This window comes from Corapipo altera, unplaced genomic scaffold (assembly GCF_003945725.1).
Source record: "Corapipo altera isolate COAL_440 unplaced genomic scaffold, ASM394572v1 61167, whole genome shotgun sequence".
NCBI lineage: Eukaryota > Metazoa > Chordata > Aves > Passeriformes > Pipridae > Corapipo > Corapipo altera.
This window is the reverse complement of record NW_020884949.1, coordinates 2,347,462-2,363,406: the sequence shown is the minus strand read 5'-3', so window position 1 is coordinate 2,363,406 and position 15,945 is coordinate 2,347,462. Positions and strand designations below refer to the sequence as shown.

The 15,945-nt window shown below is 40.3% G+C and overlaps 1 protein-coding gene across 9 annotated transcripts in view; it reads right to left on the bottom strand.

Annotated features, from left to right (window-relative positions):
- The window catches only part of MCTP1 (multiple C2 and transmembrane domain containing 1), a 185,627-nt gene that overhangs the window by 51,162 nt on the left and 118,520 nt on the right, over positions 1 to 15,945 (bottom strand). For 6 of the 9 annotated variants that reach the window (XR_003530831.1, XM_027662940.1, XM_027662943.1 and 3 more), the window contains one exon: positions 3,593 to 3,712. The exons of 2 other annotated variants lie outside the window; for them this stretch is intronic. Coding sequence is in view for 6 of the 7 variants with exons in the window: in XM_027662940.1 (XP_027518741.1) it covers positions 3,593 to 3,712 (120 nt within the window). In the remaining variant the exon portion in view is untranslated. Of the gene's footprint in view, positions 1 to 3,592; positions 3,713 to 14,450; positions 14,635 to 15,945 lie in introns of those variants that run through there. One more of the 9 variants, XM_027662950.1, reaches the window with a different exon arrangement.

The window sequence follows — 15,945 nt, the reverse complement described above, 5'->3', positions numbered from 1 at the left end:
ACAGGGTAAAGAGCTGGCAATGTGTAGGGGTAGTACTTCCATGTTGCTCCCCACCACACAGATCCAGAGCAGATGACAAGAAGTAGCAGGCAGTGGGGACAGAAACATGGCAATGGTTGATAATTCTTTCACAGAGGATGTGAAAAAGATGACGGAAAAAAGGCAGCGGAAGAAAATAAAACCAAACAAGTAGGATTCACTCACTTCTAGTTTTGTATGTTTAGGTGATTATGGTTTAATAGTGGAACAGCAGTTGTGCTAAAAATAAATTATTTTGTGAGGTCAGATATTAAGGACTATGTGTAGGATCCCAAAATATAGTATCTGCAGAAAAGAGACATAAACCTTGGGCAACAGTGGCTGACAAGAATCCTTTTCACAAGACTTGTTAAAGAGTCAACCTATGGATTTAGCCTGGCTCCTGCAGCAGAAATAAGTAAGGACTTTTGAAATGATTTTACCAGACCATGTCTAGGCCCTTTAATCCCTTTCTCCCTATGTAATCCTGGTTGAGGGAAATATTAACCCATTCGGCAACAGTAGTAAAAACTTGTGTAATTCCCTAATTAACATGGCTCATCCTCCTCATTAACATGTCCTGCCCCCAAGACCCTTATATTGCAAAGTGTGTGTTCAATAAAGCATTTCAGTTTTTTACCCCATATCTGGGATCACTTAGTTTTTGACCCCCACTGGTATGATTATAAGGAAGAACAAGGATCCTTGGGGAAAGAAGCTGGTTATACTTCAAGCAAAAATGCAAAATTCAGAGGAAGGGATTAGGAATTCCATTCTAGTGATAGTTTTTCCTCACTTAATACTGGCAGGAAATATTTAAATCTGATTTTTTATATCTACCACATGAAGCTCATTGTTTTGGTTCAGTCCTGAATTCTCACAGATTCATTTAGAGAACCATCCATTAAATCTATATCTATCTACAGTTACTTACACCAAAGTTTAATGCCAGGGTTTATATTTCATGAAAGCATATCCTTCAGAAACACAACTCATCTTGATCTAAATGTATGAAAGATAGGGAATCCAACAGTTCTTTTTGAAGTTGGTGTCAGTGTTGGACTAAAACCACAATGATCATCAATCCTACAAAGAGTCCACCTGAATCTATAAAGGCAGCAATGCCTAATATGCTGTTTCACCTCTCTGTTGGGCATTCCAATACACTTATCTCCTACTGGTAAATACACTTGGGATTCCCCCTTGCCCCAGTCTTAGTAGAACTTGAATTCAAGAAAGGACTCGCACATATAACTTATAAGGAGTCAGCGTAAATGACAAAATAATCGTACTCAAACAGGAAGCATAGGTTCATTCTATGACAGAGTAACCCACATCCTTGTTTGGCAGGTAAATTATTCCACAAGGAAATAAATTTCAAACTGCTTCAAAAAAACTGATGCCCAAGAGGAGATAGCAAATGATACCTTGTCTATAGGGATGGTCAAACAAGGATGAGTTAAAGCTGGTCTTTCTGCCATATCCAGACAGAAACTCTGATAACTAATCACTGACCTACAGAAGAATGTGGTTCCTAGAGCCCAAACTGAAGAGACAACTGACAATTGCTTTCTCATGGGATACTGTAATGGAAACCAACTTTTCCAAGCTACTTTTGATGATCCCAAATTTAAGTATGTTCCATAGACATTAAAAAAGTACAAACTATTGTAATGGTTTTGAGTTTAGCCCTTCCTTCCCGGTCGTCAGGAAGGAAGTATTCTATCCTATTCCTTTATGCAATCCAAACATATAAACAGACGGAGAGAGAAGCCTCTTCCTCTCTCCCCTTCCAGTGAGGTTTGGAGACAGCAGATTCCCCACAGCCGGTGACGCTTCTGTGGGGGAATTGAGGCCTGGTTGGGCCTACGGGGCCGGTTGTTCCTGCTGATCCGGAGTCCGGTAGCGTGGCGGTGGCATTTGGGTGACTGTGCTATCCCAAAGAAAGTAGTAAGATATTCTTTTGCTAATTCTTTAGTTGCTAAATCCTGAGGTTTTTCTTGTTTTTTGATTGTGTGTATCTGTTTTGTTTTTTTTGTTTTTTACCCTTCCCCTTCCTTTCTCTTTCTCTTTTGGGATTGTATATAGTATTTCAACTGTATATAACTGTAATATACTTAAATACATTTATTTTAATATAGCTTGGTTAGTCTGGAATTTTCATAGTTTTTTTTCTTTGCTCTTTGCCGGATGTTTTTGCGCTGGGTCTGGGGACTTGGTGGGGAGCCAAATAAAACTTAGACAACTATACTCAATTTTTAACTATGCTTGTCTAATGTTAATTAAGTGAAGTTCACAAATACATTTATCTTTATAATTAACTTTAGGATTTCAGAGTAACTTTTAGAGACAGATGATACTCCTCAGAAAATAGTCAATGATTTTACTGAGGCCCACAAGGAATCTTGAAACTTGGGAACAGAAGCCAGATCATGTGAATGCTGAAGCATTCTCTAACCACTAGGAAACTTAATTAATTTACTTAATATTTACACTCTGCATAGGAAAACAGAAATATTTAAATTACTACTATTCTAATGACACTGTGCTAATGACCTGAGCTAAGGACTCGAGATATTACTGAAGATCATGAGTTAATTAGAAAGGCATCCAGTAAGTCTGTGGAAGACTTCATAAAAGCCAGATGCTCAACATGAGGATAACCAAACTCAAATCATTAAAACCAAGGTCCCAACTTACTTGTGATAAACATAAAGAAAAAGCAGTCATTAATGGTACAGATATCAGAGATTTGGGATCTACATAGTTGCTTAATATATAGCTTGGTCAGAAGCACTCTCAGCAGGACGAACATTTTTTGAGCATCATTTAGTGTTCTCAACAGAGAGTCCATACTAGCTTCATTAGAAAAGTTACATAACCCAATTAATCTTCACAGGCAGGTGGTATTTCAGAGAGAAATCAGGTGTATTACAGCTCACAAGTGAAATCTCTCCTTTCTCATTTTGGTTACTAAGAAATCTTCAGGTTGAAAAGCCTTAAGTATTTCAGGTAACGGGAGACTAGCATCTGTATTTTAAGTATTGCATCTTTTAAATCTCGATCTTAGGCTTTTTTCCATACAGGTAACAACATCTGGGATTAGGAAATACCTCTATCAATCCCACCCTTAATTTTAGATGACCCTTGAAAGCACAACAGTCTCAGTGATGTGGACAGGTAACAACCGTGCTGGAATCAGGGCTGTGTGGGTTCCTCTGGTCACTAATAATTGCAGTTGCTAGACATTAGGGGATCACTCAGGCTGGAAGAGATCTCCAAACCCCTGCTTAAAGCAGGCTCAGCCATGAGGTCAGATCAGGTTCCTCAAAGCTCTACCCAGCCAGGTCCTGAAAACTTCCAACAGCTACTGCACTTTCCTGGGTTACCTCTTTCATGGCTCGACAATTCTTAAGGCAAAAAAGTTTGCTAGAAAAGCTGCATACATTCCAGTCTGAAACTGTCTTGTTTCAAATGATCCTCAAAAAGATGTAATATTTAAATTCTGTTTAAAAATTTTGCCCAACTAAAAAAAGAAAAGGACATGTACGCCCTTGAAGTAGAGAAGACTTACTGTATTATGTTGCCTATTATCTTTCCCTGATACGATCAAGAAGTAGTTCCATGCCAGCAGCAACAACAAAGCCAGTGGTATCATGTAGAGCTCAAAGTTCCAGACCACAAAAAGAAAAAGCTAAAAGACAGAGCAGGAAAAAAAAGTGATTCAGATCAGCATTACATTAAACTCTGGTGCACAGTTAAAACAAATAAATTAAAACAATTCTAAAAAAACCCCACCTCTCCTCAAACAGGAAAGTTGTTTAACCACTTTGCTGACTTGACACTTACCTGCATGAAACAACTGCTACACTTCCCATTGCTTCCTACCTTAATTCTTGGAAAAGAAAAAATTATGTAGTATGGTTGAAGAAGAATATTAATTGTTCTCTCATAAAATAATGTTTTTGTGGACAAAAAAATACAAAACAGCATAAAAATAAGATTACATCCTCAGAAAGGTTGGTTATTTTCACGAATCACAGGACCACAGAATAACTTGGGTTGAAAGGGACCTTAAAGGTCACTCAGATCCAAACTCCCTGACATAGGCAGGGAAACGCTCCACCGCACCAGGTTGGTCAGGGCCTCATCCAACCTGGCCTTGAACACTTCCAAGGATGGGACAACCACAACTTCTCTGTGCAACCTGTTCCAGTGTCTCATCACCCTTACAGTAAAGAATTTCTGCCTAATAACTAATTTAAACCTACACTCTTTCAGTTTAAAGTCATTACTCCTTGTTCTATCACTACATACCCTTGTAAAATATCCCTCTCCATCTTTCTTGTAGGTCACAGGAATGTGATTAATTTAAAGAAGATCTCAACATGTCAGTAAATCTGGTTTTAGCTTTGAAACAATCCTGTAGCAGTGTAAAGTTGGCACAGTAGTGAATAAAGATTAATTCGCTGTTTAGAAGAAAGAATACGGTCATGGCATAATAATGTCACACAAACAAGCAGAAGTATCAATCTGAAAAAATCTTTTGCACAGAAAACTAGTAAAAAAATCACGGAAAAAGCTGAAAGTGTACAACCATTTTAATAAAGCATAGCAAAACTGAAATGACCACAGAGTCATCAAAAATGGGATTTAAAAAAATGATGAGAAGTCACGTAAGTCCACCCCTCTGAAAGCTTTAATTCGTTGCAGTGTTTTCCCAAAACAGTTCAAGTGCTCCATGACTGGGGGCTGCCAGAAATCTGGTTGGGTTATATCTCCCAGAGATGTGCAGCTAAATAACTTGGGCTGTTCTTTAGTATTGGGCCCAAACAGGGATTGCACACCAGGAGAAACCCATCTGCACTTCCAGCTCCATACACTACTGTCTAGATACTGTCCTCTACTGATGCTGCTACAAAATTCATGGTTTGCAGGAAAAAACTAAAAATAATTTCACTTGGATAGGGTCAAACAAAAACAATTTTTATCTCCAATTTTCCTATGAACAAACCCCTCCTTATAGCTTAAAACCCAGCTGTAGTCATTACTAAGGTTTATTTTCTTCCCATACAAAAAAAAAAAAAAAGTCAGAGCAAATCACACTATGTACCACAGCTGGATAAACATCCTTAAATCTTAATAAGCCTTCTCCATCCAAATAGTTAAGCTTTTGAATATTTGTATTTTTAATACCTGCTAAAATGAAGGAGGGTGTAGTGCCACAAAACTTGCAAACCTAAAGCACTAACCTTTTTTTTCAGATTAACTAAAACGTGGGTCATTTTCCCAAATCAGTCACAGGATGTATACAAAGCTGAGTAAGAATAAAATTGGGATTTCACTCATCTTCTGCTGGCTTTTTGTTTGGAGTTAAAGCAAACAAAATGCTCTTACCAAATTTAAGTTGCTGCATAGAAGAAAAAAAAACAACTATATCTTAGGTAATCTTCTCTCTCAAGATCAGCTAACTTACCTCACCCCTGTACTTTCTACCACCGAGTGCTATGTATATGGAAGTCCTATGAAACTGCAAGACAAATATGATGAATACTGAAAAGAACTGAACATACAGTGTGTATGACTCACAAGAGTATATTGGCACTTCTAACAGTATTTCATTTGAAAGAAAAATGCCTTTTTTAGGTTGTTTAGTTTAAAAGGAAATCCGCTAGAACTGGTAATGAAAAAGCAAATGAGCCCATGGAATTCAAGAGCTCTTCTATGAGCTTGCTATCTACAGAAAAGTGGTAAATTTGATGTAGCCAACTTGTAACAGATTTCATGTCTCAAAAGAAAAGCAAAAAATCATTGCATGCTTCAACCCCAGAAATGCCCTGAGTTAATGTATGCACACCAAAGCGTGCTCTGGAAGCCAGCAAACAGTACCAAGTATTAGAAAAGCAAATACTAGAGATTACCTGTTGATAAATGGCAATGCATAGTCTTTCTTGGGGTCCAAGCAGAACTTTGGTTAAAAAGATGGAAAGAAAATGAAGTACTATTCAATCCCCATCTCCAGAGAGAAAAGAAGCTAACAACTTACACAGTCTCAGGAAATATGGACCTGACAGGAGAATGAGGAACATGGTCATCATGTACCCTGTACTCCAGAACATTAATGAATTCTCATCCAAGCACTTCTCACTGGAAGCTTCTAAGTGCCAAATGATCTTTAATGGTATTAATTCCTTATAGTACTATACTCTGAGGGCCAGTAAAAAATTATATTAAGATATTACCACTTTAAAACTTCACAGAATCACAGAATCACAGAATAGATTGGGTTGGAAAAGACCTCCAAGATCATCAAGTCCAACCCCTGATCCAACTCCAATTACTATATCATGGCACTAAGGGCCACGTCCAATCTCTTTTTAAAAACCTCCAGGGATGGTGAATCCACCACCTCTCTGGGTAGGCCGTTCCAATGCCTGATAACCCTCTCTGTAAAGAATTTCTTCCTAACATCTAACCTAAACCTCCCCTGGCAGAGCTTGAGCCCATGTCCCCTTGTCCTATTGTTGGTTGCCTGGGAGAAGAGACCAACCCCCACCTGGCTATAACCTCCCTTCAGGTAGTTGAAGAGAGTGATGAGGTCGCCTCTAAGCCTTCTCTTCTCCAGACTGAACAACCCCAGCTCTCTCAGCCTCTCCTCATAGGACTTGTGCTCCAGTCTTGTATGGATATACCTTTCAAAAGCATGAATATTACACCTGCCATCTCCTGAAGATGATTTCCCTGATCTGCCACCTTAATTTCCATCTAGTCCAGCTGAATTTTTACCAGTTCCTCCTTTTAGGCACCTGTCTCAGCCAGGCACTAGCAAAACAGTGCAACACAAATGAGACGTGTTCTGTGTGAGACCTGTACAGTGATGTCATTGCAAAACAAATGACCTCGTTATCCTTCCCAGACAAGAAATGCACTTATGAAATGCAAATGGAGAAAACAAGCAGATTTCCGGTATCAGACAAAACTTTTAAGTAAACATGAGCAAACCCAAAATCTGGTGCAGAACATCAAGAAAACTCAGGGATTTAGTTCTTACACATAAAAGGTCTGATAGCTGGGGTGAAAGAGAAGAAGGGAAGTGGTATGTGGAAACCTTCATGCATGATGGAGAAGTAAACCTATGTATCCATCCCTTAAACAAGTATAGGCCAGAAACAAATAAACAACTAAAACCAAAACAAACATACAAAACCTCCAAAAGTAAACAAAAAGAAACAACTAACCAAAAAAACCCCCCAAACCAGAAAAGCTAAGGAACAAGCACAAGGGGACAGTTTTGCGGTTGCCCATGCCTATAAAGCATCCAGTGGAACATGGACTGTATCTGGTATGATATCTTCTAAGGAAATAATGGCTCTAACTCTGTCTAAAAAAAGGATCCTCATCACTACTGAAGCAAGCTAACTATTTTAAGAGAGGAGTGGGAGTCTCAAAGGTTACAGTTTAATATAGCTGCCATTTCCTACACAGAAGAATATAAGAAAGGACTTTTTCTTCTCCCCCATGAGATCAAGATTTTTCAGAGCCACAGGCATGAACCGGTCATTTACAACATCACATCAGTTGATACTCTTAGTGAGCGACACTTGCATTAAATGATCATTCAGGGAGACACATGACACTATCCCTGGTGTACAACACTTCAAAAAATAATTTAAGTTAGGATATTGAATATCCTATTCTTTTGAAAACTACAGTATATTTTAAAAGAAAATCTCATCCAAAATGATTAACGCTTCCTACTGTTCAGAAAAAAAGCCTGCCCTTTCAGACTAGCAGCTGTGAATCATTAGCTTTCCAGTGATGAGATGTGTTTGATGAGTATTTTTCTTTCTAATTAAGAGATGAGATTCTCTTTTTGACTATCTTCAGACTGAAGTGAAGAGAAAGATTTCTGCCTATGTGGAAAGGCCATATTCTACAAAACAATTATTTCAGATTTCTTTTTATCTACCTCCACCCAATCTCATTTCACTTTTAACAAAATCCTGTTTGCACCCACAGACTTCACAGTATTAACCCCTATGTTTCCCAGTTATTTTCCTTTTTTTCTTTTGTTTCTGTTTTGATTGGTAGCAGAGAAGAGCACATAAAAAAAAAAGAATTATCCCTCACAGGAGTCACCAACCCCATCCTCAGGTACAGGAGAGAGCAGAGGATATGACAAGGGAGGGCTGCAAGAATTCTTGTTTGAGAAGTTTCCGAGAAAAGCAGAAATGCCTCAGTTTGGTGGACCAGAGATTTGCAGTGGCAGCACCCAGAGCCATGAGCTGTAATGTGATGGGCAGTGTAGCAAGACATGGACATCCCCCACTGCCATCATCTCACATGAGGCACACCACTCATGCTGCAGTCTCCTCTTCAAGTCGTGGCTTTCTCTGATCATTTCCACAGAAGATCCTTACGGCCTCATTTACGTATTACCTATATCCTTGCCTTTATATTTGTGATCGATCTCTTGATTACCCTGGAAACACAAAGGTTGGCTGCACAGAATTTTGGCACAATCACAAACAGACGACATCTGCAGCTCCAAATACTACACTTTAATATCAAGATCATCCATTTACCCTTTAAGCTTAAAAGGACAATTGTATTACCTGAGGCTTTATCCTTTGTATGTATTTTCACAAGACTAGAAAGAAGGAGAGATAACCCACATATCTGCATGATGCAGACTGTCTACCAAGTACTGTAGGTTTTAAGGACAGTAAAATCCTGCATGGTGTTTTATACCACCAAACACTTGGAAACATTTTGTATTATATACAAATAATAGTATTTTGTATTATACTTTGGAGAGACAGCAGCTTCTTCCATTACAAAAGTAGTCAGTTACCTCTAGCAATCACAGTTCCTCTGGTCTTGTGCAACACTTCTAATGAAAAAAATAAAAAGGAAGTATTTATTTCAGCTATATCAGATCTCAAACACACTAGCATTATTGTAAACACTTATGTGAATTCATTCCAAATGCAGTGCCTTCATTCAGGTAAATCTGAAAGAAATATGCCTTTTAAACATACTCTAAAGCATCCTCCACAGTTCTTCTCATAAGTCTTGTAATTTTAGTTTCAATTACCTGATTGCCAGGAGAAGGTGGAGTCAGAAAGATTTGAGTCTCAAACACATGATCTGTTACTCCATTTTTCTGTACATAGGCAAAAGTCAAATTGAAAATAGCAGAAGGATTGAATGTGTAAAAAAAAATACAGAAAAAAAGTCATATAATTCCCACTTGCTTTATTTTGACAGATTTCCAGTTCAACCTTAGATTTATGTTGGTTATCTTTTTAAAACGCCTAAGATCTCGGTAATCTGAAAAAACAGAAATAATTAGTATTTTTTATGCTCTAAGAACTTTTCCTTTAACTCAGAAACAAACTCATGGGATTTCCTAATTTGCCCTAATTTTCCTCTTTGCTGGAATTAGAAGAATTGTGTTCACTGCAATTTACACTTTTATAATCATTCTTTCTATTTATTTCATAGAGATAGTGGAGATACTTCCATGACAAGTAAAACAAGATCTTAACCGAATAGATGAAGTATTAATTTGATGCCAGCCCTAATGGGATTTTTGATGTATTCTGATGTATTGAAAGACCTATGGTAGTACTCATTAGAGCACTTGGGTCCCGAATGTAGAAGAACATACAAAAAAAAAAATTTCTTACCACATAGGACATTTTGGGCCATGGTTTTTCCATGTCGATAATCTGTACAACAAACCCAAGGTTCTATTTCATCTCACTCCTTTCATCTAAACATGATGTACCAGTAGTTACTACAGAAACCATTCTGACATGATGTGCATCAATCCACCCAGTTTGTTTGTGAAACACACCTACAGCCAGAACAACGTTAGTGATGACACCGTTTTCCAACCACATCATAATGTACATTGCTCCTCTACAAGACTGTCAGCACCAACAAATTGTCCCAGTTAAAAGCTTGAAAATTCTCATTTAATTTTTTACCTTTTTTACAATTTCTAACAGATGTTTCACAACCATTTTCTAGAAGTACTAAAAACTTTACTTTCAGAATGCCAACAACTTCAAGAATGCAAACCTCAGAGCATGAATGCAGTGCCACTTTAAACAGCACATGGATTAAGGATACAAAATTAGTATTGCTGTAACCAGTTGCTAGTGTAATCAATGGCAAAAGTTGGGTGGAAATAAAAATTACACCCTTCAAAAATATTTACAAAATGTGGAATCTCTTGGGTCATTTATTTCCCCTTCCCTTAAGACTTTCTGAGCTGTGCAGTCAGTATCCAAGATAAAATTAGAAGGGCAAATACGGTTCATTGAGGTAATTCCCATACACGCAGCCTCTTGCCATTCACAGGGTTCTTAAAGATGGATTTGTTCTGTCAGACTGCTAAAATGCTGACAAACTAAGAGGAATTGATAGTATTTTTCCTATGAGCAATAACACCTGGCATCAAATGACAAATGACCAACTAGGATACATTACATCAAAGGCATGTGTGAGAATGGGGCTACTACGTTCACTGAACCTCCATCCCATCTTAATACCATATTTTCTGAACAATAGTTAACTGTCTACTGAATGACTCATGTCTTTGTGTAAGTGACACTACCCAGAAGACTGTTCTACAGTCTTGGTCTCCAACTAAAAAAGTGCTTTTAATGCCTGTCCCCAGGTTGATTTCACAGAATCACAGAATGGGTAAAGTTTGAAGGGACCACAGTGGGTCATCTGGTCCAAACTCCCTGCTCAAACAGGCTCATCCTTGAGCACATTGCACAGGATTGTGTCCAGATGGTTCTTGAATATCTCCAGTGGGAGAAACTCCACAACCTCTTTGGGCAATCTGCTACAGTACACAGTCACTCACACAGTAAAGAAGTTCCTCCTCATGTTCACGTGCAACTTACTGTGCATCATTTTCTGCCTGTTGCCTCTTGTCCTATTGCCTGGCAGAACAGAGAAGAGCCTGGATCCATTCTCCTGACATCCTCCCTTTGGGTACTCATTTACACTGATGAGGTCCTCTCTCAGTCATCTCTTCTCAAGGCTAAACAGGCCCAACTGTCTCAGCCTTTCCTCAGAAGAGAGACACTCCAGTCTCTTAATCATCTTTGCTGCCCTTTGCTGGACCCACTCCAGGAGCTCCATGTCTCTCCTGTACTGAGGAGCCCAGAACTGGATGCAGCACTCCAGATGTGGCTTCACTAGAGCTGAGCAGAAGGTCAGGATCACCTTCCTTGACCTGCTGGTAATGCTCTTCCTAATGCTTCCCAGGATTCCATTGTCCTTCTTAGCCACAGGGGCACACGGCTGGCTGATGGACAGCTTGTTGTTCACCAGGGGCCCCAGCTCCTCTTCTGCAGAGCTACTTTGCAGGTTAGTCCTCAACCCGTATTGGTGCATTCCCTGTATTTGCCTTTGTTGAATTTCAGAAGGTTCTTTCTCTGCCCATTTTTCCAACTTGTTGAGGTCCCTCTTAAGGGCTGCACAGCACTCTGGGTTACTGGCCACTCCTCCCACCTTTGGGCCATCAGCAAATTTGCTGAGGAGCACTCTACTCCTTAATCCAAGTCATTGATGAATAAGTTAAACAACAGTGGGCCCAGTATTGAACCTTGGGGGACACCACTAGTGACAGGCCTGCAAGTGGATCCTGTGGACTCTCTGGAATCTGCCTATCAGTCAGTTCTCAATCCATTTCACTGTCCGCTCATCCAGTCCGCACTTTCTGAATTTGTCTATGAGGAAATTGTGAGAGATAGTGTCAAAAGCCTTACTGAAGTTAAGGTAGACAAAATCCACTGCTCTCCACCATCATCTACAAGATGGTGCTCCATCACCTTTCCAAGGATTGAGGTGAGGCTAACTGGACGATATTTCCCTAGGTCTTCCTTCTTGCCCTTTTTAAAGACTAGGTAGACATTTGCTCTCTTCCAATCCTCAGGCAGCTCTCCGGATCACCACAACCTTTCAAAGATGATTGTGAGTGGCCCTGCTATGGTGTCTGCCAGCTCTCTCAGCACTCATGGGTTAGTGGATATCAAGTTTGCCTAGATTCTGCTTTGGTTTAATACATAACACTTAGACTGACCTATTATTTTTAGCTCAGTTTTGCTGAGATGGCTAGTCATCAGGAGTAAGATTCCAGCCTGTTCGTAATTCTAACTGTCCAAATTTACTCTGGGTTTTTTAAAATAGATTCACTTTGGGCCTCTCCCCACTGAAGATACCTCTTCCCATTTTGGAATTCAATCTCATCCTTTCCAATTTCAAAATTCCTTAACATTGGCTGTTTCAGAACCACACACGCCATTTCTGTTGGAGGTGTCATACTATGAAAGATATTTCTAAAAAGTACATTTCACATAACTATTTAAACTTTTTTTGCACACACAGATCTATGTCACAAATTTATATTTATGTTCTTTTTACACAAAAATTCAGAATCTAGCAGATTTCTCCTCTTACAATTTCACTGCTATGAGGGTGGGACTGTTGAAAGTGTAAATGTACATGTCATTTTAGAAGAAAAATCCAAAGTGTTGACTTTGGGAGAAGTGCAAAATCACAACATGGATCCTGCTAGATAACTGCAGCTATTTATGTGTAATGGAATGGTGAGCTAAAGAGCTCTGTACAGTTTTAAACTATGTTGTGCTGAAAAAGATCATATAAACCAGGGATCTACATATTCACATTTATCTTCATTTTGTAGGCATTTTGAAAAATGTAATTTCTTTAGATAATCCAAGAATGAAATGATGTTATTTCCCCTTTCCTTTCTTATAACTCGAGAGACTGATGGACTTTGAACCAGCCTCCTGTTCCTCCCATATTCCTGAAGATTGTAAATTGCCTATCAAAAGTTATTAAACTGCGTACAGGGAAAAAATATTTGGTACCTTCTTCAGCTGAATTAGAATGGCTTCACTGTACATCCACTATGTAGTTCAAGCAAAATACTTGGTCCCCAGACATCTATTTGGAAGGTGTTCCAAGTGTTATGATTCTTTCTTAATCTGTTCACTTAAAATTAACTTTTTTCTTAATCTGCTCACTCACTTATCTTCCATCTACTTCCGCAGATGAAGGAAAACCACTTAACACTTTAAGAAAACACTATAAAAACTTTAATAGGGTAGGAATAGTCACATTACCCAAATACTGGAAAATACAAGACTTGCAGACTTGCTTTTTTGAATGCAAAGTAGAAAACAGTAACTTTTTTTAAAAAAAGAAAAGTAAGTCACTTATGTCAAAAATCCTGAATGTGAACTACTTAAACCTCCCAAGTGTTTAAACTGGGCTCATCTTCACAAATATGACAGAAAAACAAAACCATCAAAATAAAAGGACCGTTAGGATATTAGGAAGTGCAACCTTTGATAAAATAAGTTGTTTGGTTGTAGGAAAAGGGACAGAAATAAAATTTCAATTGTAGCCAGGAGCCTCCTAGACTGTCTCCTCTCTGCTGTGCTGAGTTTCTAGCAAACATCCAGCAAGCTAAAGTCTTCCTCAAGAAAAAGGGCTGGCGATCATGAAATGTCAGCCAGCCACTTACAGAATACTTCATCTGCCTCTTCATCCTGGATGGGTGGTCTGTAACAGACTCCCACCAGAATGTCCACCTTGTTAGCCTTTCCCCTGATTCTTATCCACAGGCACTCAACATTAACATCACTACCCTTCCTTCCCAAAAAAGCTCTAGCTTCAAATCAGGATCCCTATTCCTTTTATTTGCCTGGAAAGAAGAACAAAAACACACGGGATTTTCTATTCACCGTTTTCTGCCTGTGTACCTCCTCCACACAGGACCATTTGCAGCCCTCAGTGCTTCAGAACAGAGCATCAAGGCCGCTAGCAGGAGAACAGGGTCTACAGAAGGAGATGGCAGCCAGATGAACATATGGTACTGGTTTTGTGTGGCAAGGTTTTGGTAGTGGGGAGGTTGTAGGTGTGGCTTCTGTGAGAAGTTGAGCTGTCAGAAGTTTCACTCACCTACAATAGCACCAATGCCAGCTGGTTCCAAGATGGACCTGTTGGCCAAGGCTGAGCCCATCAGTGATGGCAGCAGCATCTCTGGGATACTTAAGAAAGGGAAAAAAAAAACCACAGCTGGAGAGAAGAGTGAGAATATGCGAGGGAAGCAACTCCACGAACACCCAGGTCAGCGAAAAAGGAGTGGGAGTAAATGCTCCAGACACTGGAGTAGAAATTCCTTTGCACCCCACTGCGAGGCAGGTTGTTCCCCTGAAAAGCATGGAGGTCCACAATGAAGCAGATATCCACCAGCAGTCCATGGAGGACCCTACACCAGAGCAGCTGGATCCCTGAGGTTGTGACTCTGTAAGAAGCCTGCTACAGGTCCTGTAGCCACATGGACAGATGAGATCATGCTGGAGTATGTTTACTGGTAGGACATGTGACCCCACAGGGAAGGCACGCAGGAGCAAGTCTGTTCCTGAAGGACAGCATGGAAATGGACCCATGCTGGAGCAGTTTGTGAAGAACTGCAGCCCATATGGGAAGGACTCACCGTAGTGACCCTGGCTGGATGCCAAGCACCAACCACAGCCACTCTATCACTCCCCTCCACACCTAGACAGAGGAGAGAAAACATAATAAAGAGTTCATGAGTTGAAATAAGGTCCAGGAGAGATCACTCACTGAATACGGGCAAAACAGACTCAAATTGGGGATATTAACTGAATTTATTACTAACAAAATCAGAGCAGGATAATGAGAAGTAAAATAAATCTTAAAAACACCTTCCTGAGCTCTACTTCCTGCCCTACCAGTGGCCTAGGGAGACAGGGAATAGGGGTTATGGTAGTTCAAATCAACACAATTACAGGTTGTTTCTGCCACTACTCAGGGAGAAGAGTCTTCCCCCTGCTCTAGTGTGGGCTCCCTCCCATGGGAGACAGTCCTCCATGAATTTCTCCAACATGAGTCCATGCCCTGGGCAACAGCTCTCCACAAACAGCTCCAACATGGGTCATTCTTCCAGGGGTGCCGTCCTTCAGGCATAGCCTGTCACAATGTAGGTTCCCCACAGGGTCACAAGTCCTACCAGGAAACCTGCTCTAGTATGGGTTCCTCTCTCCATGGGTCTGCAGGTTCATACCAGGACCCTTCTCCAGCATGGATATCCTCCAAGGGCCGCAGGTGGATCTCTGCACACCCATGGTCGTCCATGGGCTGCAGGAAGACAGTCTCCTTCACCAAGGTCTTCACCACGGACCGCAGGTGCTCCAGGCGCTGGAGCACCTCCTTCCCCTCCTTCTCCAGTGACCTTGGTGTCTGCATAGTTGTTCCTCTCACATATTCCCACTTACTATTCCCTGGTTGCAATTACATCAGCACAATAATTTTTTTTTCTCCTTCCTAAATATGTTATTATAGAGGTGTTACTATAATTTGAGTGGCTTGGCTTTGAATAGTGGCAGATCCATCCTGGAGCTGGCTGGCATTGGCTCTGCCAGACACAGAAGAAGCTTCTAGCACCTTCTCACAGAAGTTGCCTTGTAGTCCCCCCCGCCTATCAAAACCTGGCCACACGAACCCAATACACTCACACTGGAGAACTTTGTGGAGGACTGTGGAGGGATCCCATGCTGGAACAGGGGAAGAGTGCAAGGATTTCTTCCCCTGAGGAGGAAGCAGTGGCAGAGACAACATGTGATGAAGTGACCACAGTCCCCATGGTCCTTGTGCACCACAGGGGAGAAGGAGGAATGTGGGAGGGGAGTTGAGCCCATGAAGAAAGGAGGGGTGTGGGAAGGTATTTTAAGATTTGGGTTTATTTCTCATTATCCTACTCAGATTCAATTGCAAGTAAGTTCAACTAATTTCCCCAAGCTGAATCTTTTTTGCTTATGATGGTTATTGCCCAGTGATTTTAAACCC